Source organism: Heptranchias perlo, chromosome 38, assembly GCF_035084215.1.
Source record: "Heptranchias perlo isolate sHepPer1 chromosome 38, sHepPer1.hap1, whole genome shotgun sequence".
NCBI classification, from domain to species: Eukaryota; Metazoa; Chordata; class Chondrichthyes; order Hexanchiformes; family Hexanchidae; genus Heptranchias; species Heptranchias perlo.
In genome coordinates this window covers 13,391,129-13,409,552 of record NC_090362.1, presented here as the reverse complement: position 1 = coordinate 13,409,552, position 18,424 = coordinate 13,391,129, and the positions used below count along the sequence as shown (strand labels likewise).

Below are 18,424 nucleotides of genomic sequence, written 5' to 3'. Positions count from 1 at the left end.
ACACATGGTCATTTCACTCTGAATCATTACAAGTCACAGAACAAAATGAGAGAATTTCACATGATAACAAATCTGTTCAGTCATGGTGCTTGAATAATTTATTACAAATTTTGCTGTGCAAACTATTCTCACAGATAATTCAAAAAATAAAATTACTTTAAAAAACAGTATTACAACATTCCCAGATTGATGGTGATTCCCAAATTCACCGAAACCATGATACAATTACAGATAGGAGTAGCAAGAGCCCCTTTGATCTAATGGGGCGTTGTGATGCTGTTTGTCTCGCCCACTTTCAAAATAGCTGCCAAGATCCTGAGTCACCATGGATCATTCTGCATTGCAGCACAGTAATCAGTGAGTGCACACATCCAGAAAATGACACCCTTTCAGATTCCCTAGCCCCTGTTACTCACAGGCTTTTTAACAACCCACCGGGCTATTAAATCTATTTTTTTTTAGTTGTTTCCTTTTTGTGTTTGAGGTGCTGGGGGAATGAATGCTCTATCACTTTCTACATCCAATATCAGCAACAAGTACATTCCCAGGTGAGATACAGCATGGCAAGGGCCGACTGAGTGATTCGTTTGTAAATGCTGCTATTTGCAGCAGCTTTTTTTTTTAAATGTCTGTGCCTCATGTGGGAAATGTATAGAAAGCAATACTCAAATCTTCAGAGTAACTGCAAGCATTAAAATAAAACTTCTGCAGGACTCATGAATGAGGTTTGAGTGTTGATGAAGTTCTCTCTACTCTGCCCAATGGTATGTTTTAACCTCATTGGGTGTTGCATCTCCCACCGCATCAGTGTGGCTTCCTCCATTTCCCAAACAGCATAATCTTGTGGTTACTGTGGAGGTTGACCCACTTAACATCGCCCAGTGACAAATTACAATGGGGCTTTTCCCTCCTACCCTGCACCTACACAGAAACTGGGTTGAGGCTTTGGACATTTAATTTGCATACAGGGTTCTAACAGGCTGAAGACAAAGGAGACTTTCATTCAATCAGCCTGGGCTGGATACCCTGCCTCAGCTCATCTGCTGCTGAAACCCTCATCCACGCCTTTGTTATCTCCAGACTTAACTATTACAATGCTCTCCTGGCCGGCCACCCTCCGTAAACTTGCCCATTTCCTAACTCGCATCAAATCCTGTTCACCCATCACTCCTGTGCTCACTGACCTGCATTGGCTCCCGGTCCAGGAACACCTCGAATTTAAAATTATCATCCTTGTTTTCAAATCCCTCCCTCGCCCCTCCCTAACTCTGTAACCTCCTCCAGCCTTACAACCCTCTGAGATCTCTGCGCTCCTCCAATTCTAGCCTCTTGTGCATCCCCGATTTTAATTGCTCCACCATTGGCAGCCCTGCCTTCAGCTGCCTAGGCCCTAAGCTCTGAAATTCTCTCCCTGAGCCTCTCCACCTCTCTCTCCTCCTTTAAGTCCCTCCTTAAAACTTACCTCTTTGACCACAAAATATTTCCTTATGTGGCTTGGTGTCAAATTTTGTTTGATAATACTGCTGTTAAGCGCTTTGGGTTGTTTTACTACATTAAAGGTGCTATATAAATGCAAATTGTTGTGGTTGATGCAAACTCAAGCATGAGGGTGAAAGGTCAGTATGTTAATCCACTACCCTCCAGCCCTAATCTGCAGATTGGGTGAAATAAAGTCTGGAGCAAGAAAAGGACATTTGTCCCAACAAGCCCCCACGATCCAGATGATGATTCTTCAATCATGGACTTTCCCTGACCTACCTCCCACCAAGGATGGAGAAAGCAGGCTGTGGACAGCGACACTGAGCAAACGCACAAGGAGCAGTATAAGACACCGAGGCGAAAGAGAAAAACGGTGTCCGCAATCCAGAAAAGAGACAAAAAGAATAAAAAGGAAGCAAATGGAAAAAAAAAGAGTAAAAGTAAAACTTGATTGCCTTGCTTCTTCCTGTATACTGTGCATTGTTCCTGCATTGCCTTTAATGATTTTATTATATTTCTATTTAATTTAACCTAAGTAAAGGGTAAAGATACTGCCAAGTTTGAAAAGAATAAAGGGGGGTGTGTGAAGTAAATCAGGAAAGCAGTGATTAGCTGGCACCAAGTTTGGATTTTAAATGTAAGATGAAGGGAAGGCCAACATGGGTAAGAAGTTCCAAAGTTTTGAGGTCATGGGAAAGAATGAGTTGAGGTTAGGAGACGACACTCAAATTAGTGAGTATTCAGCGGCAAGGAGCAGCTTGCAGAACAGAGTACTTGGAGCTGAGGAGGAACAGAATGAAAGTTCGAAGCAGGAACAGGAGGAGGCCATTTAGCTCCTCGAGCCTGTTCCGCTACACAATTGGATCATGGCTGATCTGTATCTTAACTCCATCTACCCGCCTTGGTTCCATTACCCTCAGTACCCTTGCCCAACAAAAACCGAATGGCCTACTCTTGCTCCTACTTTCTATGTATTGATGGATACACACCGTGGATCAGAATATATTAAGTTTAATTATTTTAATACTTCTCTTGGTGCATATATGCTGAGGCCAGTTCTAGCACTGACGAGATCAGCCAACTTACCACAGGCAAGAATCAAACTGCAGCCTTCTAGTCTTTTAATGATTTGCTGTTACATTCATGACAACAAACCTCGGAGAGAGAGGCACAAGCAGCTGCATCTATGTAACATCTCGCTATAGTCCTGCAAGGTTTTCAGTTACCACAGGCAGAACCGGTACATCAGGTATATAACTTAAGTATCACTAAAAAGACAACCCATTATAACAAGAAGAAATACTTTTGTAAAAAAAACATATCATTATCATTTATTTGGCTTATTTTGTTCAATGTTTAGAAAAGAGTTTGTGGACTTTTCTCAACCAATAGACCAACTTTCCATCTTCCCCATCAGTTGGTGGGTTGTACAACGGCATCGACTCAGGCGCAGTGCAGTGTTCTCCAATAGCTGCTACCAACATGAAATGCCTTCGTCTCTTCTCGGTTCATGCTCAGATCCCTTTTTTCTCCCCCTCATCCCGCCCTGAGAAGAAGGAACTTTAGTGGCACAAGCTTGACCAGGTAGTGAAAAAGTTCTCTGACTTGAAGAAGTGGAAGGGAATCCAGCAATGATCTGCTGCTTGAGATCAATTCAGCCGTCTAACAAGGAAGAATGGGTGAAATTTGTTACTAACAAACTCAAAATTTTAATTTGTATTTTCTTTGTACAGTTTTTCCCCCCACTGCTCTGCTGGAAGCGCTGACTCTAACTGGGGTACACCATGGGCACCAACCCCACCCGGTTCCTGCCCCAGGTCGTCATTCTGACTGTTGGCAGGATTGGGGTTGCCTTTGATGTCCCTGCAGTTGAATAGCCCAGTGACATCCACTATCTAGGCTCATATTTAAAGAATGGATGAGGTCCCCATGGAGTCAACTCCCAGCGGGGGAGGAGGGGAGAAAATTGGAGGAGGAAAAATAAATAAAAAGACAGACAGACTTGCATTTATATAGCACCTTTCACGACCTCAGGACATCCTAAAACGCTTTACAGCCAATGAAGTACTTTTGAAGTGCAGTCACTATTGTAACGTAGGAAACACAGCAGCCAATTTGCACACAGCAAGATCCCACAAACAGCAATGAGATAATGACCAGATTACCTGTTTTAGTGATGTTGTTTGAGGGATAAATATTGGCCAGGAACTCCCCTGCTCTTCTTCGAAATAGTGCCATGGGATCTTTTACATCCACCTGAGAGGGCAGATGGGGCCTCAGTTTAACGTCTCATCTGAAAGACAGCACCTCCGACAGTGTAGCACTCCCTTAGTTCTGCACTGGGAGTGTCAGCCTAGATTTTTGTGCTCAAGACTTTAAACAGATAAGAGAGGCGGCCCTACAGTTTAGGGTGATTAATGTTTGTTTACATAATCCAGCAGTGTTAAGACTGTAGTTGGAGAAGTGCCAGGTTCAGATGTGCCAGCTTGACCAAGTTGTTGGGTTCAAGTGCCCTGAAAAGGTAGCAAGTACCTTTTCATGGAGAAACAGAAAGGCATTGTACACTTCATAAATGGGGTCGAATTCCCACGGGGGTTCTCCCACTTGGCCGAGGAGACCACGGATAAACGGCGTAAAGTTAGGGATATGCCAGGAGTGAGATTTATGATTGAAAGAGTGAGAGAAACAAACATACTGAAAATGGCGGACAGGAATAGACCTACTGGTCCAGCCAACCTGTCCCATATAATTGCGATGTCCTGTGCATCACGGTACAGACACGCCCCACTCCACCCAAAGCCATGTATTCTCCTGGCATAGGCGAAAAAAACAAATAAAAACTCAGGCCACGTAGCAGGGAAAAATCTGGAAAATCCCTCTCCGACTCCCTTAGGCGATCGAAACCTGTCCAGGAACACACTCTGGGCCTGATTAATGTTATACGGCACCTACCTCTTGTACGAGGTGATCTCCACCCCAGCCAGAAACAGGTCCAGCTCTCGCTTGAAGGAATTCGGCGAATCAGTGTTCACCGCACGAGCCGGCAGCCTGTTCCACAGGTTCGTTATTCTCTGGGAAAAGAACCACCTCCTGACATCTAACCTAGATCTGCCTTTACACAACTCGGGATTGTGACCCCGGTACTCCCTATCTTACTTAGTTGAAACAAATTGTTTACACAAACACAATCTAATTCCTTCATCATCTTATAAACCTTGATCAAATCATCCCTATGTCCCCGCTTCTCTAAAGTGTAGAGATCCAACTCTTTGAGCCAATCTTGGTAACTAAGATATTTTAATCTGGGAATTAATCTGGTGGCCCTCCTCTGCACCTTTTTCAAAGCTTCAATATCACCCACCATATGAGGAGACCAAAACTGGACACTGTATTCGAACTGAAGCCTAACCAAGGTCTTGTACAAGGACAAAATAGTATACTTTGTTTTATAGTTAATTGTCCTGTAAATACACCCCAGCAGCCTATTCGCTCCACCTATCGCTTCACAGCATTGGTCATGAAACTTTAGAACTCTATGCACAAAAACTTCCAGATCTCTTTCTTTCATCTGCAAACTTGTTATTTTGTTAGACAAGGGTATTGAGGGTTACGGAACCAAGGCAGGTAGATGGAGCTAAGATACAGATCAGCCATGATCTAATTAAATGGTGGAACATGTTCGAGAGGCTGAATGGCCTCCTCCTGTTCCTATGTTCTTCCTAGATCATTCCCCAAACACTTACATCTAGATCATTAATGAAAATAGTAAATAGCAATGATCCGAACATCAATCCCTGCGGAACACCACTGGTGACCAATCTCTAAACTCGGTCCAGATCCAACCACTTTCTGCCTACAGGCTTTCAGCCAGTTCTCAATCCAGCTCAGTAGATTGCCACTAATACCAGAGGCTTGGATCTTGTAGAAAAGCTTATTACGTGGTACCTTATCAAAAGCCTTTTGGAAGTCTAGGTAGACAATGTCTACCGGGATTCCCTCATCCATTACCTTGGCGACTTCTTCAAAAAATACTATCAAATTAGTAAGATGGGACCTCCTTTTTCTGTAGCCATGTTGTGTCCCTGATATGCCCTTCTCTGTCTGCATCTTCCCTATTACTGACGTCAAGTTAATGGGCCTATCATTATCCAGATCAGTCTTATCTCCCTCTTTAAAGATCGCAACTACATTAGCCTCCTTCCAGTCTAAGGGAATAGTCCAAGACTCCAGCGAGCTATTCAAACTATGGGCAAGGGGTTTCACAGCACCTGCCCCATCTCCCCGAGGACTCTCACATGGATATCATCTGGGCCAGCTGCTCTATCTATTTTAAGATATCCAATTCTAACTAAAACAGTATGTTCATCTATTTTAATATTAACAGTGTTATTGTTAACAACATAATTTAATTCTGTCAGTTGAGCATCATCTTCAAGAGTGAAGACCGATGCAAAGTATCTGTTTAGTATCTCTGCCGTCCCTGAGAGTCCTTCGTAACCTGCCCTTGAGTATCCTTCAATGGCCCAATACAGTCTTTGATGGTCCTCTGACTCTTCACATAACTGAAAAGGCTTTTTCCATTTCTACCACAATTGTCTACGATCCTCTTTTCCATGAACCCTTTAGCTGATCTAATAGCAGCCTTAGTTTTCTTTAGCTGTTCCCGGTACTTGTCTTTGTTCTGTTGTGCATTATGTGCCTTTAATTTATAAAAAACGTTGTTTGTTTATGTCACATTTGTCTTTGCGCATGACCAGTCATTTGGCTTTTTCTTTCCACACTCCCTCCTTTTGACTTTGGGCATGTACATGTCTTCCACCTGTTTTGTTTTGTTCTTTAAAAACTTTCCGTTTATATCACCACCCAGTAGGGTTAACCAATTTACCTGTTCCAAATCTTCCGCCATTTTAGTAAAGTTCGCCCTTCTGTAATCTGGAATTAATTGTAGATTTTCAGCACCTTTGGTTCTACCAGCCAATTGAAAGCTTATAATGTTGTGGTCATTGTTGGCCAGGTTTTCCCCCACATGGAGGCCTGATACCAGGTTAGACTCGCTACTCAACTCTAGATACGTCATAAAAAAACCATTTAAAAACAGAGAGTTGCGAGACATCCCACAATGACTGACATTTTAAAAACCAAACGGTCTGTAAACACACAATAGTCTTGTTGAAGAATTTTGGATTTACCTGTTGATATCGGATTGGAATAAGTTCAGTATGTTCGCTCGCCTTGTTAAATGAGCCCGTTGATTCATGGGGGCCCGAGCTGAGACCACGGTCAGGCCATGGTTTTCAGGGTTGACTGCATTCATCTTCATGTTCCACACGTTGGAGCCAGTGCTTGTGCTACTGATTCGTGTTGTATTCACTGGGCTGCTCAGGCTGTTTCCACTGCGTGACAGCACATTGTTCCCTCGGGGGCCTTTTGGCTCCTGCAGAGAGTTTTCTGTACAGAAACACAGTACAATAAATGGATTTCTTTCTCCCCCCATCCGCCCTCCCCCCCCACTACCACTTTTCTCCCCTCCATTCCTGACTCTTGTGGTTCCACGGGCATTGGTTGTGTTGCACGCCCACTGGTTGCCCTCCAGTGCCTTGCTCCAATGCCCGGTCTTCATGCGTCAGCCTAGGCAGCGAGTGTCGGCAGGCTATTTGACCACAGACAGCATCACAGCCAAGCCTGACTTTTGTAAGGAGACGCACAACACCCGGTTATAGTCCAATAGCTTTATTTGAAATAAAGCTGTTGGACTATAACTGGGTGTTGTGCGTCTCTTTACATTTGTCCACCCCAGTCCATCACCGGCATCTCCACATCAAAGCCTGACCTTGGTCACCTTACATCCACATGCTTGTACTTTCCAGTTGGGGTCACTAGGATGGTACCTGGTTAATATTTTTCTGCAACCCCAGCTGAGATCAGCATAGCCAGGGACCATCTGGTCTTTCCCACTTAAATGGATGTGAAGAGGAAGAGCATGCAGGATGGTGAACTTGGAGCTTAGAATAAAGTTCGGAGGAGTACTGACCTCAGCAGCACTTTTTGCACCGAGTACTATTCACTTACCTGTTTAATGTTCAATACATTTTTCTGGTAGTTTGTAGCCTGAGCTGTGATCTGATAGTATGATCATGTGGTGGCACGTGATATCTTTCAGTAAGTCAGAGTCCAATGACAAGGGTTCTCTCTTTGACCCCCTGGTCTTGTTACATTGCTCTAGATATTGGGCAACAAGAGGCACACGAGGTCCACTTACCACACTGGCTACTTACACTGAACCCAAAGAATATATTGAGTGTGAAAACCCAAAAATATAACAATATCACTAGGCAGTGATTGGGAGCAGGCTCCCTGGCTGGGACCTTGGGAATTTCCTTCCCTGGCTGACAGAGGCCAATTTTCTGCACTCCAACTACCAATGCATCTGGAGCTAACTCAATGGCCATCTGGGATTGAACTCTGGGACCTTCTGGTCTGTATGACTCAGTGCTACTCCGGCAGTGCATGTGCTCGCTAAGCCACTGCCTGGCTTTTTTAAAACAAAAGTACATTCTGCTACATATAAAAATTGAGAATGACAGATTATTTTCTCACCAGGACTGAATTTGGCACTCAATGAACGAGGATAGGTTGATACTGCATTGAGCCGTAACTCCGAGGATCCAGCTGCCTTCGCCGCCATAACGGTTTCAATCGACACTGGTAAATGATTACCTCCTGTCCACGTCAGACCCCTGCGCATGGACAAGCGATGCTGAAACCGTTGCAGAGGGAGACCCATTCCTAGACTCTGATTCCCCTTATGGTTGATGTGGACAGGAGCCTGACCGTGGGGAGTCAGCAGTGTCGACCAGTTTATTGCAGAAGGGTTCAGGAACCCCAGCTCTGCTGCAGTATTCTTTCCCGAAGAAGAAAAGGGGCCGATGTATCCTAACTCTTCCAACTCCTGGCCAGGTCTGTATGATTTTGGGTAACCTAATGACTGGAAAGTTAAAGAAACACACAAGCTGAGCGATGACAGGACACAGACCCAGTCTAGTAGCACATCTAACCAAACCTATCTGTGTATATCCTGAGTAGTATTTACATATTTTAGCTTTATTCCCTTCTTCCTGTCTGATACCCCCCCACCATGAGGAAGCTGACTCAGCTTTGTAAACAGTTCAGGATGTACTAGCCACCTTTCCCTGTCTTGCCCACGTAGCCATTCACTGTGATAGTGAGAGTCAGCAGGCTATTTAACCCACGAGGGCATCACAGCAACGCCCAATTCTGCTCTCACACTATGTCCGCACACACAGCAGCGTTCACTGGAAACTGACATCTCCCCTCCTACATGAGGAAATAAGGAGAAACCGTTTCCACTGGCAGGAGGGTCAGTAACTGAAGGACACAGATTTAAGATAATTGGCAAAAAAAAAACTGGTGGGAGATGAGGAGAATTTTTTTAATGCAGCGAGTTTTTATGATCTGGAATGCACTCCCTGAAAGGGTGGTGGAAGCAGTAACTTTCAAAAGGGAATTGGATACATAGTTGAAAAGGAGAAATTTGCAGGGCGATAGGGAAAGTGCAGGTGGGTGGGACTAATTGGATCGCTCTTTTAAAAAGCCGGCACTGGCATGATGGGCCGAATGGCCTCCTTCTGTGCCATATGGTTCTATTCTATGCTTCTATGACATAAGGCACAGATAATTCTGCAAGCCAGTGCCCGAACAGAGTGCTCACAACTGGTCTGTGCAGGCAGGCAGTATGGCTTTAATCGGTTAAACCCCTGCCCAAGCCTGGGAACAGTTGAACCTTGGCTCTTGCCAATCTGCAGCTGCACTATATTGGCTTAGCTAAGTGGGGTGTGTCCTTAGAGGGCATCAGAGTGTACTAAAGACTCTGCCTATATCAATTTTTCAATAGTTGAGTCTGGAGACTCTTAAACATGATAATAGGTTTCCATGTGTGTCAGACAAGCCAGCTGACCAAAGAACAATCAGATTTACTTGCTTTTCATTAAGTTTGAGAACTATTTCCGCGCTGCACTGTTGTGCATGTTAAAGCCTTGTGTTGATTAGTTTCAGAATAACCTCGTTATTTCCACGGGGGTTCTCCAGATTGTCCATCGTAACTTTGGCGGAAGGTTTGTGGAAACCTCAGAGAAACGGATGCCGTTTCCCCGGGGGGGGTTCCGAAGTTACGACAGATGATTGGGACAAGTCCTGCGGAAATTTAACCCCAGTGTTTCTTCAGCACACCTAATATGGTCATCTGTGTTCATTTAGAAAATCAGTCCAAAGTGAGAAAGAGCAAGCTGGTGTTTATATATTTATATAGTGCCTTTCATGTCATAGAATCATAGAAAGGTTACAGCATGGAAGGAGGCTATTCGGCCCATCGAGTCCATGCCGGCTCTATGCAAGAGCAATCCAGCTAGTTCTATTCCCCCGCCCTATCCCCGTAGCCCTGCAAATTTTTTCCTTTCAAGTACTTATCCAGTTCCCTTTTGAAAGCCATGACTGAATCTGCCTCCACCAACCCCTCAGGCAGTGCATTCCAGATCCTAACCACTCGCTGTGTAAAAACGTTTTTCCTCATGTCACCTTTGGTTCTTTTGCCAATCACCTTAAATCTATGCCCTCTGGCGCTTGACCCTTCTGCCAATGGAACAGTTTCTCTCTATCTACTTTGTCTGGACCCTTCATTATTTAGAATACCTCTATCAAATCTCCTCTCAACCTTCTCTATTCTAAGGAGAACAACCCCAGCTTCTCCAATCTATCCCCGTAACTAAAGTCCCTCATCCCCGGAATCATTCTAGTAATCTCTTCTGCACCCTCTCTAAGGCCTTCACGTCTTTCCTAAAGTACAGTGCCCAGAACTGGACACAATACTCCAGGTGTGGCCGAACCAGTGTTTTATAAAGGTTCATCATGACTTCCTTACTTTTGTACTCTATGCCTCTATTTATAAAGTTCAGAATCCCTTATGCTTTTTTAACCACATTCTCAACCTGCCCTGCCACATTCAACGATGTGTGTATATATACCCCCAGATCTTTCTGTTCCTTTACCCTTTTAGAATTGTACCCTTTAGTTTGTATTGCCTCTCCTCATTTTTCCTACTGAAATGCATCACCTCGCATTTTTCTGCGTTAAATTTCATCTGCCACGTGTCTGCCCATGCCACCAGCCTATCTATATCCTCTTGAAGTCCATCACTATCCTCCTCACTGTTCACTACCCTTCCAAGTTTTGTGTCATCTGCAAATTTTGAAATTGTGCCCTGTACACCCAGTCCAAGTCATCAATATATATCAAGAAAAGGTGCTTTTCTCAGGACATCCCAGAGCACGACACAGCCAATGAGTTTTTTTTTTGAAGTGCGGTCAGTGTTGTTATGTAGGCAAACTTCGCAGCCAACTCTTACGCACAGCAAGATTCCACAAACAGCAAATGAGATAAACAACCAGATAATCTGTTTTGACTAAGGTTAATACTGGAAGTCGGATCAAGCAGTGGTGGTACATACATTTTCTACATAGTCTTCTCCGACTTTTTCTCTCGAGCTCTCTGGAAGGTGCAGACTCTTGCCGAGGTACAGTTCCACAGGTGCTAGCTGCCCTCCAATTCCTCTCCAAAGCGGCCACTGCAACCATATGAACCTAGACATTGAGTGAGTGTTGATCAGGCTGAGCATCGCAGCCAAGCTCAAACCTGTCCTCACCTGGTGTTCACCTACACACATTTTGGACAGGGATGAGGAACAGAAACTCTAGCTTAGGTTTTGCCTCTCTAGCCCACAGATACTGAGGCCTATGATACTGTGCCCAGCCCTGCCCCGGCTAGCATCAGCTAACTCAACATAGACCCGGGAATGAAATGTGGAACCTTTTGGTGTGTATGGCTCAATATTACACTGGCTCGTACACTGAACCTTCAAGGGAGCTACCATTTTGAATTGTAATTGTGTTACACAATTTGCCTTGCTAACTCCCTCCATTCTGTATCTGCTGGATATACCTTCCTCGTCTCACTTCTGCTACTGCTGTTGTTACCTGCTCTAGGTCACGTCCTTCCTGACTCCTGGGGCGGACAAATCCATTCTGAAACACCAATTTACAACCTTGTAGAGTTTCTATACCTAGATTTCGTAGAATCATACAGCACAGTAGGAGGCCATTCAGCCCATCGTGTCTGTACCAAATCTTTGAAAGAGCTACCCAATTAGTCCCACTCCCCCGCTCTTTCTCCATAGCCCCCTTTGTCTGCTCTTTGCTCCCCCTCTCACTCTGCAAATTCACTGTCCACATGAGCAGGGTGGTTGAAACCAGCATGTGTTACTGTCATTTCTCTGCAACTCCTGTGGCTTGAGGTTCCATGGATGGTCAACAACCAAAATGTAACAGTAACAAAAATTTGTGTGATTTCAGATCAAGAAGTAAAATGGCAGGGGAAGCTGGGTAATGCATTCAGACCAGAGTTCAAATTCAGCCCCGACTAACAGGATGAAAGTCTGCTGGCTTACAAGGGTCCTACATAAAATGAGCTTGGACAGTCTTAATGCAGTTCATAGTGGGCACGAGCTCCAAGCACACAACTGTCCCTAATTTTCTGCACTGTTGTGTACTAAGTTGGCAATCTCATTCAGAGATGGCTGGTGTGGGAAATGTTGCAGTCAGATGCTCTTCTCAGGTTGGGACTGAAGCACAGTCAAGAGAGGCAGTGTAAAGGGAGCTTTACTCTGCATCTAACCCATGCCACATCTGATCTGGGAGTGCTTGCTGCTGACACTGGTGTGCCTGAAACAGATTAGTGTTCTATTTCCCTGCACTAATATCTCTCACCTTAATCAGCTCAAAATTCACAAAAATAATATCTGTGGAGTAGAACTGTACTCAAACATGTTTTAGAATGGATTTGCAATTTTATGAGTAATACTGAACAAGGTTTACGCATAGTGACCACACAAAAATAACTTGTACACAATAAAATCAGAAAGACTTTGTTCCCACTCCCATTTCTAGAGAATGTCGTGTATGAGAGTGGGATAAAAGAACTGAAGTTTTAACTAAATCATGGGAAGAAGTGGGTATCGGAAGATGGGGGTAGCAATGTTTGACCTTCTCCCCTTTTCATTTAAGTCATTAATCCTGATGGTCAGCGCCAAAATACACCACCTAGGTGTGGTTGAGCCATACAGAAGAGGAAGATCGAGAGCGAGCACAAACTATTGTTAATATTTCTGGGGCAGTGATAGGGGTTTTACAATTAGCCTTAGCACCTCTGGCCTAGGAAAAGTTAAAAAAAAGTTAACCAGAATTCACATTTCTGATGGCTATTAGCCGTGGCTCAGTGGATAGCACTCTTACCTCTGAGTCAGAAGGTTCAAGCCCCACTCTAGAGATTTTAGCACATATTCTAGATTGACACTCCATTGCTGCACTGTCAGAGGTGCATGTTGAGATGCTAAAGATCCCACAGCATTATTTGAATTAAAGCAGCGGAGTTCTCCTGGTGTCCTGGTCAACATTTATCCCTTAAACAACATCACTAAAAAAAAATCAACTGTTCATTTATCACATTGCTGTTTCTTGGACCTTGCTGTGTGCAAATTGGCTGCCATGTTTGCCTATATTACAACAGTGACTAAACTTCTAAAGTAATTCATTGGCTGTAAAGAGCTTCGGGATATCCTGAAAGGTGCTATATAAATGCAAGTTTGTTTGTTCTTTCTTAATCCAGTGGCTGGAAAGCGTGCTTGTAATCATTGCATGAGGACAGGCTTGGGCTCAGCTGTGTGATGCACTCACGACTAAACAGATGCTGATACATTGTCTAGGCTCACACATGAAGAATGGCCCCTTGGGTGAGGTGCAGGGAGATAGCATTCCCAGTGCATATGATATATACTATTACAGTAAATACTAAACGAGTCATTTTCAAACTTTGTGCTCCCACTGGGCAGCTTCACCTGCTGGAAATGCAGGCATGCGCACTTCACAATGTTAAATCCTGCTCCAAGCGCCCCTGAATTTCCGGTATGAACTCCTGGCAGGCAAGGCCCCCCCACAAGAGTGCAAAGTTGAAGGATTACCAATTAACTCTTTCACACTGTGCAACTCACTTTATTCTGGATAATACCACATGGAGGAGCAGTTTGAACACTGCAGTTAACGCTCGGAGTGTTTTGCAATATACGGTAAACTTGTTCGATGACACCCAGAGCTCGGAGTAGATTCTCCCGCTGCAGTAGCCCACTGAGTCGCTGCAGCTCCTCCTCTTCAATAATATCCAACGGTTTCATGGTGTCTATAGCTTCCTGTAAAAAGTGCAACAAAAAAAGGAACATTTCAATTAGCAAAAGTGCAATGTGCAATTAAGTTCTGGAATTTATTTAGAAAAAGGTTTCAATAACCAACACACTTACAGTAGTTAGTGGATGGGTCAGAACGTGAATGGTGTTCAGATGCTAATTTCAGTCACTGACCTTGTCCGCGAGGAAGTTGGGTTCAACAGTAGGGGCACTACAATTGGTTTCACTATCACTGGGAGAGAAAAAACCAGCAAGGATCCTCATTTTTAATTGCTTTTTGGTGTTTCCTGCTGGCAAGTTTCTGCCTGGACATTGAGTGAGGACTGAGCTTGGTTGGATCTTCTGACACTCACTGACTATGCTCACATATTAAGAATGACCACAGATAGTGTATCTGAAAGGGCTTCTGACGCCTGTGGAACTGTACCCCATCATAAGAAAGCACCTTGTGGAGAGAGAGGCGAGAAACATTGAAGAGAAGGGAACTGAGTTCAACTCCAACAACTTGTATTTATACACCTTTAGAGTAGTAAACATCTCAAGGTACATCGAGAAGAAGAGTTGACCAAAGTGTGACCAGAGAGAAAGGTTTTGAGGAGTTTTTTAAAAAAAGGTGGAGCGACAAGTAGCAATGGGGAGAGATTTGGGGAGGGAGTTCCACTGTTAGTGGAATAGAGTGAGAAATGCACAGGAAACCAGAATTGGAGGATCAAAGGACACGGGCTGGGACATTGGGCTGAAAAAGGTTGAGGAAGTAAGGTGAGGTGAGGCCATAGAGGGATTTGTAAACAAGACAGAAATTTTGATTCCAATGTATTAAGTGGCTGGGAGCCAATTGATGTTGGGAGGAGAGGGGCGATGGGCGAGCGGGAGTTACTGTGGACAGGATGTTGGGGGAGGTGGGGGTGCAGAGTTTTGGATGAGTTGAAGCCAAAGGGAAGGACAAAATGGTGACACAACTAAGTAGGACAAGTCTCAGTGTCCATAATCACCTCCTGACTAAGACAAGGCTACCTGAAGCAACTGTCTAGAATATTAATCCTATGACGTGTTTGGCTTCCTACTAAAATAAACTTTGTAGAATAGAATGATAGTGGATTAATCACAGATCGTGTACTCATGTGGAGGATAAACACCAACACGGACTAATAGAGCTGAATGACTTGCTTTCGTGTTGTAATTGCTATGTAATTCTATAAGCCCGGATTGATTCTCAACATCAAATTGATACTGTTATTAAATACAACCCATGCAGGGAGGTTTTGTACTGATTTACTTTCCCAATTCACCCCAATTTTCTGCCTCTCTCCCCTGAAGGCACTAAATCATGGCAGCCCTCTGATACATCTTCTTCATGTGTGACGTTAGACTGAGGACACTCTATTAGAAGAGGCATCACAGCAAAGCCCTATCAGGAGCAAGAACGAGCAGATTTTTTCCCTCCCTAGTCTGGGACTAAAGCCATCTGTATCTCCCTTAAGGTCAGGCAAGTTGAGATCAGCTAAGTCAGCTCAGACAAGAAGTGGAACCTGAGAACTTCCCCGTCTGTGCTGCCCAGTGTAACCCTGAGCAGCACCTTCACTCACTGAACCATCAGAGTGGGTAGCTTTCTAAGTACTTCAGTGTAGACAAGAAAAGCACACGTCTCTGAAGGATATTATTCACATTTGGATATTTTGGCTGATTAAAAACACAATATTACAACAGCAAATTTATACAGCAATAGGGAATATCCAAATTAATGCAAGATTTGTGCATCTGATTTCCCATTTCCATGTTCACTGTCAGTTTAGATAATCCCTGTCCTGAAACTACCAGGTCAGCAACACAAGGAACTCCCAAGAAAAGATCTTTTGGCCTGATGAAGCTCATTACCAACACCGCCCCCGCCATGCCCTAAGTCTCATCATTATAGCATTCACCCTCTTTCTGAGGCTGCTCAATATTTGCATATCTAATGTTTTAATAACACAGTAAGAGCAGAACTTAAACTCATTGCATCCTCACTGATTAAAGCACAGCATTTGAAAATACCCCATCTATGTCACACAAAGGATTTCAGAACCTGTTACATCAAAAAAAATAGTATGTGCGTTGGAAAATCACCTGCATGGTCGCTGCAGAGAAATACCAGGCACATGATCCTAATGGGTTCTGATGAAAGGTCATCGACCTGAAACGTTAACTCTGTTTTTCTCTCTCCACAGATGCCGCCTGACCTGCTGTGTGTGTTTAGCATTTTCTGTCTTTAGTTCTAAGGTGCTGCTCTCTCTTATGGAAGGCCGCACAGGCTGCCAGTGCAGGCAGCCTCCCTGAGATCCTGCAGTTCACTTGGGGCCTCTCCGATTAAATCAGATCACAAAAATACATTCTGAAACCATATTTCACCAGAGTATCCAAACCCTCCCATTACAGTGTCCTGCCTGTTTTTTAAAAATTTTCTCTGAAGTTTTGATAAATGTGAAGCACAATTAAAACAGAATTAGTAACTCGTTGTATTCTTTTTGCAACCACCTTTATTGACAAGGGCACAGAGCACTTGCATTTGAATTAATCAGGTTCGTAAGCAAGATCCTGAAAGGTCAGTCGACAGAGGTGAATAGGATAGGCACCCAATGGCAACAACTGCTCTGTGACCTACAACAGAATCAAAGAGGCATTGTTTAACATCTTTCACTGGACAAATTTATTCCAGCTGTTCCTTTTTTGGGAATTTTTCAGCAAATTTTGTAGTCGTCAAGGTGAGGGATGTTAATGGAATAGCATTTTGGACACCCAGTGACAGCAAAAAGTATCCCCAGGTCACATTGAGCACAGCTAGATGCAGAGGTAGCTTCTCTCTACTCTTACCTAATGTATCAGTATCTAATGTTTCCCCATACCAGCCATCCTGTAACCTCTTTGATCAAGATTGCCAATTTAGTACCAAATTAGGGGCAGTGCAGGTACTGGCTTGAGAATGCTCAAACCCATTTGATGTAGGAGCCTTACAGCCAACAGGCAAAGGAGATAATCCTCCCATCGGTCTCGGCTGGATTTGAAACCCAGGTCCCAGAGGTGACAGACCAGTGTCTAACCCACTGCACCATCAGTTCTGACTAGTCCCATTGAACAATAGTAGGTGTGGAACAAAGTCAGTACAATTTGCAATCAACTTCACCTGCCCTCTTGTACAGTCCTATGGCTGGCTTGATTCTTATTAAAATATTAAGGAAATAAGATGAGACTTGCATGCCCCTCCTTGGTTACAGGTTAGAGATGAGAGAAGGATCAACTAACAGGCAGCAAGCTCCACTGATGGCCTAGTATGGGAGTCACCAAACTCTGCCCACATGCAGCCTCTGAACCCTGACAATTCAGCCCACGAAACCCAGGCAACTCAGTCTTAATTGTCCTCATTATCCGCTGGTTAGTCCTGTTTGAATTTTGTGGGCCTGGAGATTTGAAAAGGAGCGGTGTTTCTTTTTATAGGGACGATTTTGCTGTGACACGCAGCCATTACCCCCCCCCCCCCACCAATATGCAACCCTTCCACCAACGTGACACGATGGCTGCTAGAGGCTAAGCTATAGTCTTTCAAACATGGCTCATGACACCCCAACCATACCTGAGCAACAAAGGTATAATCAATTCCATTGGACCACCAGAATGATTATTGAGCACATCATCGGACCGCTGAGGCAGGGGCGGGTTCAGGTGGCAGAGAGGATTGCATTTGGAGGAGGCAGAGTAACAGCAACAGGCGCATTTATATAGCGCCTTTCACAACCTCAGGATGTCCTAAAGCGCTTTACAGCCAATGAAGTACTTTTGAAATGCAGTCACTGTTGTAATGTAGGAAACGCAGCAGCCAATTTGCGCACAGCAAGATCCCACAAACAGCAATGGGATAATGACCAGATGATCTGTTTTAGTGATGTTGGTTGAGGGATAAATATTGGCCAGGAAACCGGGGACAACTCCCCTGCTCTTCTTCAAATAGTTCTCCGACTCATTTCTCAGATTCCGGTGGGCAACACGTCAATCATAATAAAACGAGGCCCAGGAGTTAAAATCACCCAGGCCTCTCACTAGCGATGCCATGGGGGCTTCCTGCTCTCCTCACTCCCTCCCATCCTGAATTAAAATTGGGGCTTATGTGGCTGGCTATTTGATGGGGCATCAAGCTTGACCATCACAATCGAACAGCCCACTGACACTCAGCCCACACATGAAGAATGGCCTCTTGGGCCAGGCCTGCACATGGCACCTGGTGGCCATAAACCATAGCCAAACAAGAGTTCGCACATTCAGGAGAGAAGAGGAATTTGGGTGGGGAGAAATTATTTCCCCAATATTGCCCCTAACTCATTTCTGCTTTATAATAGTTTCAATCATTTCAAATTGCAAATATCAGATGGTGCATTTTGGGTTACAAATTCCTCTATATGCTGTTTTCAACAAATTGGTTAATGTGTTTGTTAAATTAGCCAACTAAGGAATTTCATCCAAAGTGTTTAACCTGTAGAGGAACTTTGATCCCCTTGTGCATCTCTGTACAGGGCTGGTCAGCATTAAGAACTCAACATAGAGATTTAAAATACCATTGCTTCAGTTCCTCTAGTAGCTGCACAGCAGAGGAGTGAAATACGCAGTTGTAAT

At 44.1% G+C, this 18,424-nt stretch overlaps 1 protein-coding gene across 5 annotated transcripts in view; it reads right to left on the bottom strand.

Moving 5' to 3' along the window:
• Positions 1 to 3,045: 3,045 nt before the first annotated feature.
• ttll6 (tubulin tyrosine ligase-like family, member 6) overlaps positions 3,046 to 18,424 on the bottom strand; it is a 33,232-nt gene continuing 17,853 nt past the window's right edge. For 3 of the 5 annotated variants that reach the window (XM_067973475.1, XM_067973476.1, XM_067973478.1), the window contains 5 exons: positions 13,595 to 13,789; positions 11,000 to 11,116; positions 8,077 to 8,464; positions 6,669 to 6,927; positions 3,046 to 3,141 (listed from right to left, as the gene is read on the bottom strand). In XM_067973475.1, coding sequence (XP_067829576.1) covers positions 3,129 to 3,141; positions 6,669 to 6,927; positions 8,077 to 8,464; positions 11,000 to 11,116; positions 13,595 to 13,789 — 972 coding nt within the window. In that variant the 3' untranslated portion in view covers positions 3,046 to 3,128. Of the gene's footprint in view, positions 3,142 to 6,668; positions 6,928 to 8,076; positions 8,465 to 10,999; positions 11,117 to 13,594; positions 13,790 to 18,424 lie in introns of those variants that run through there. The other 2 variants (XM_067973477.1, XM_067973479.1) reach the window with 2 other exon arrangements.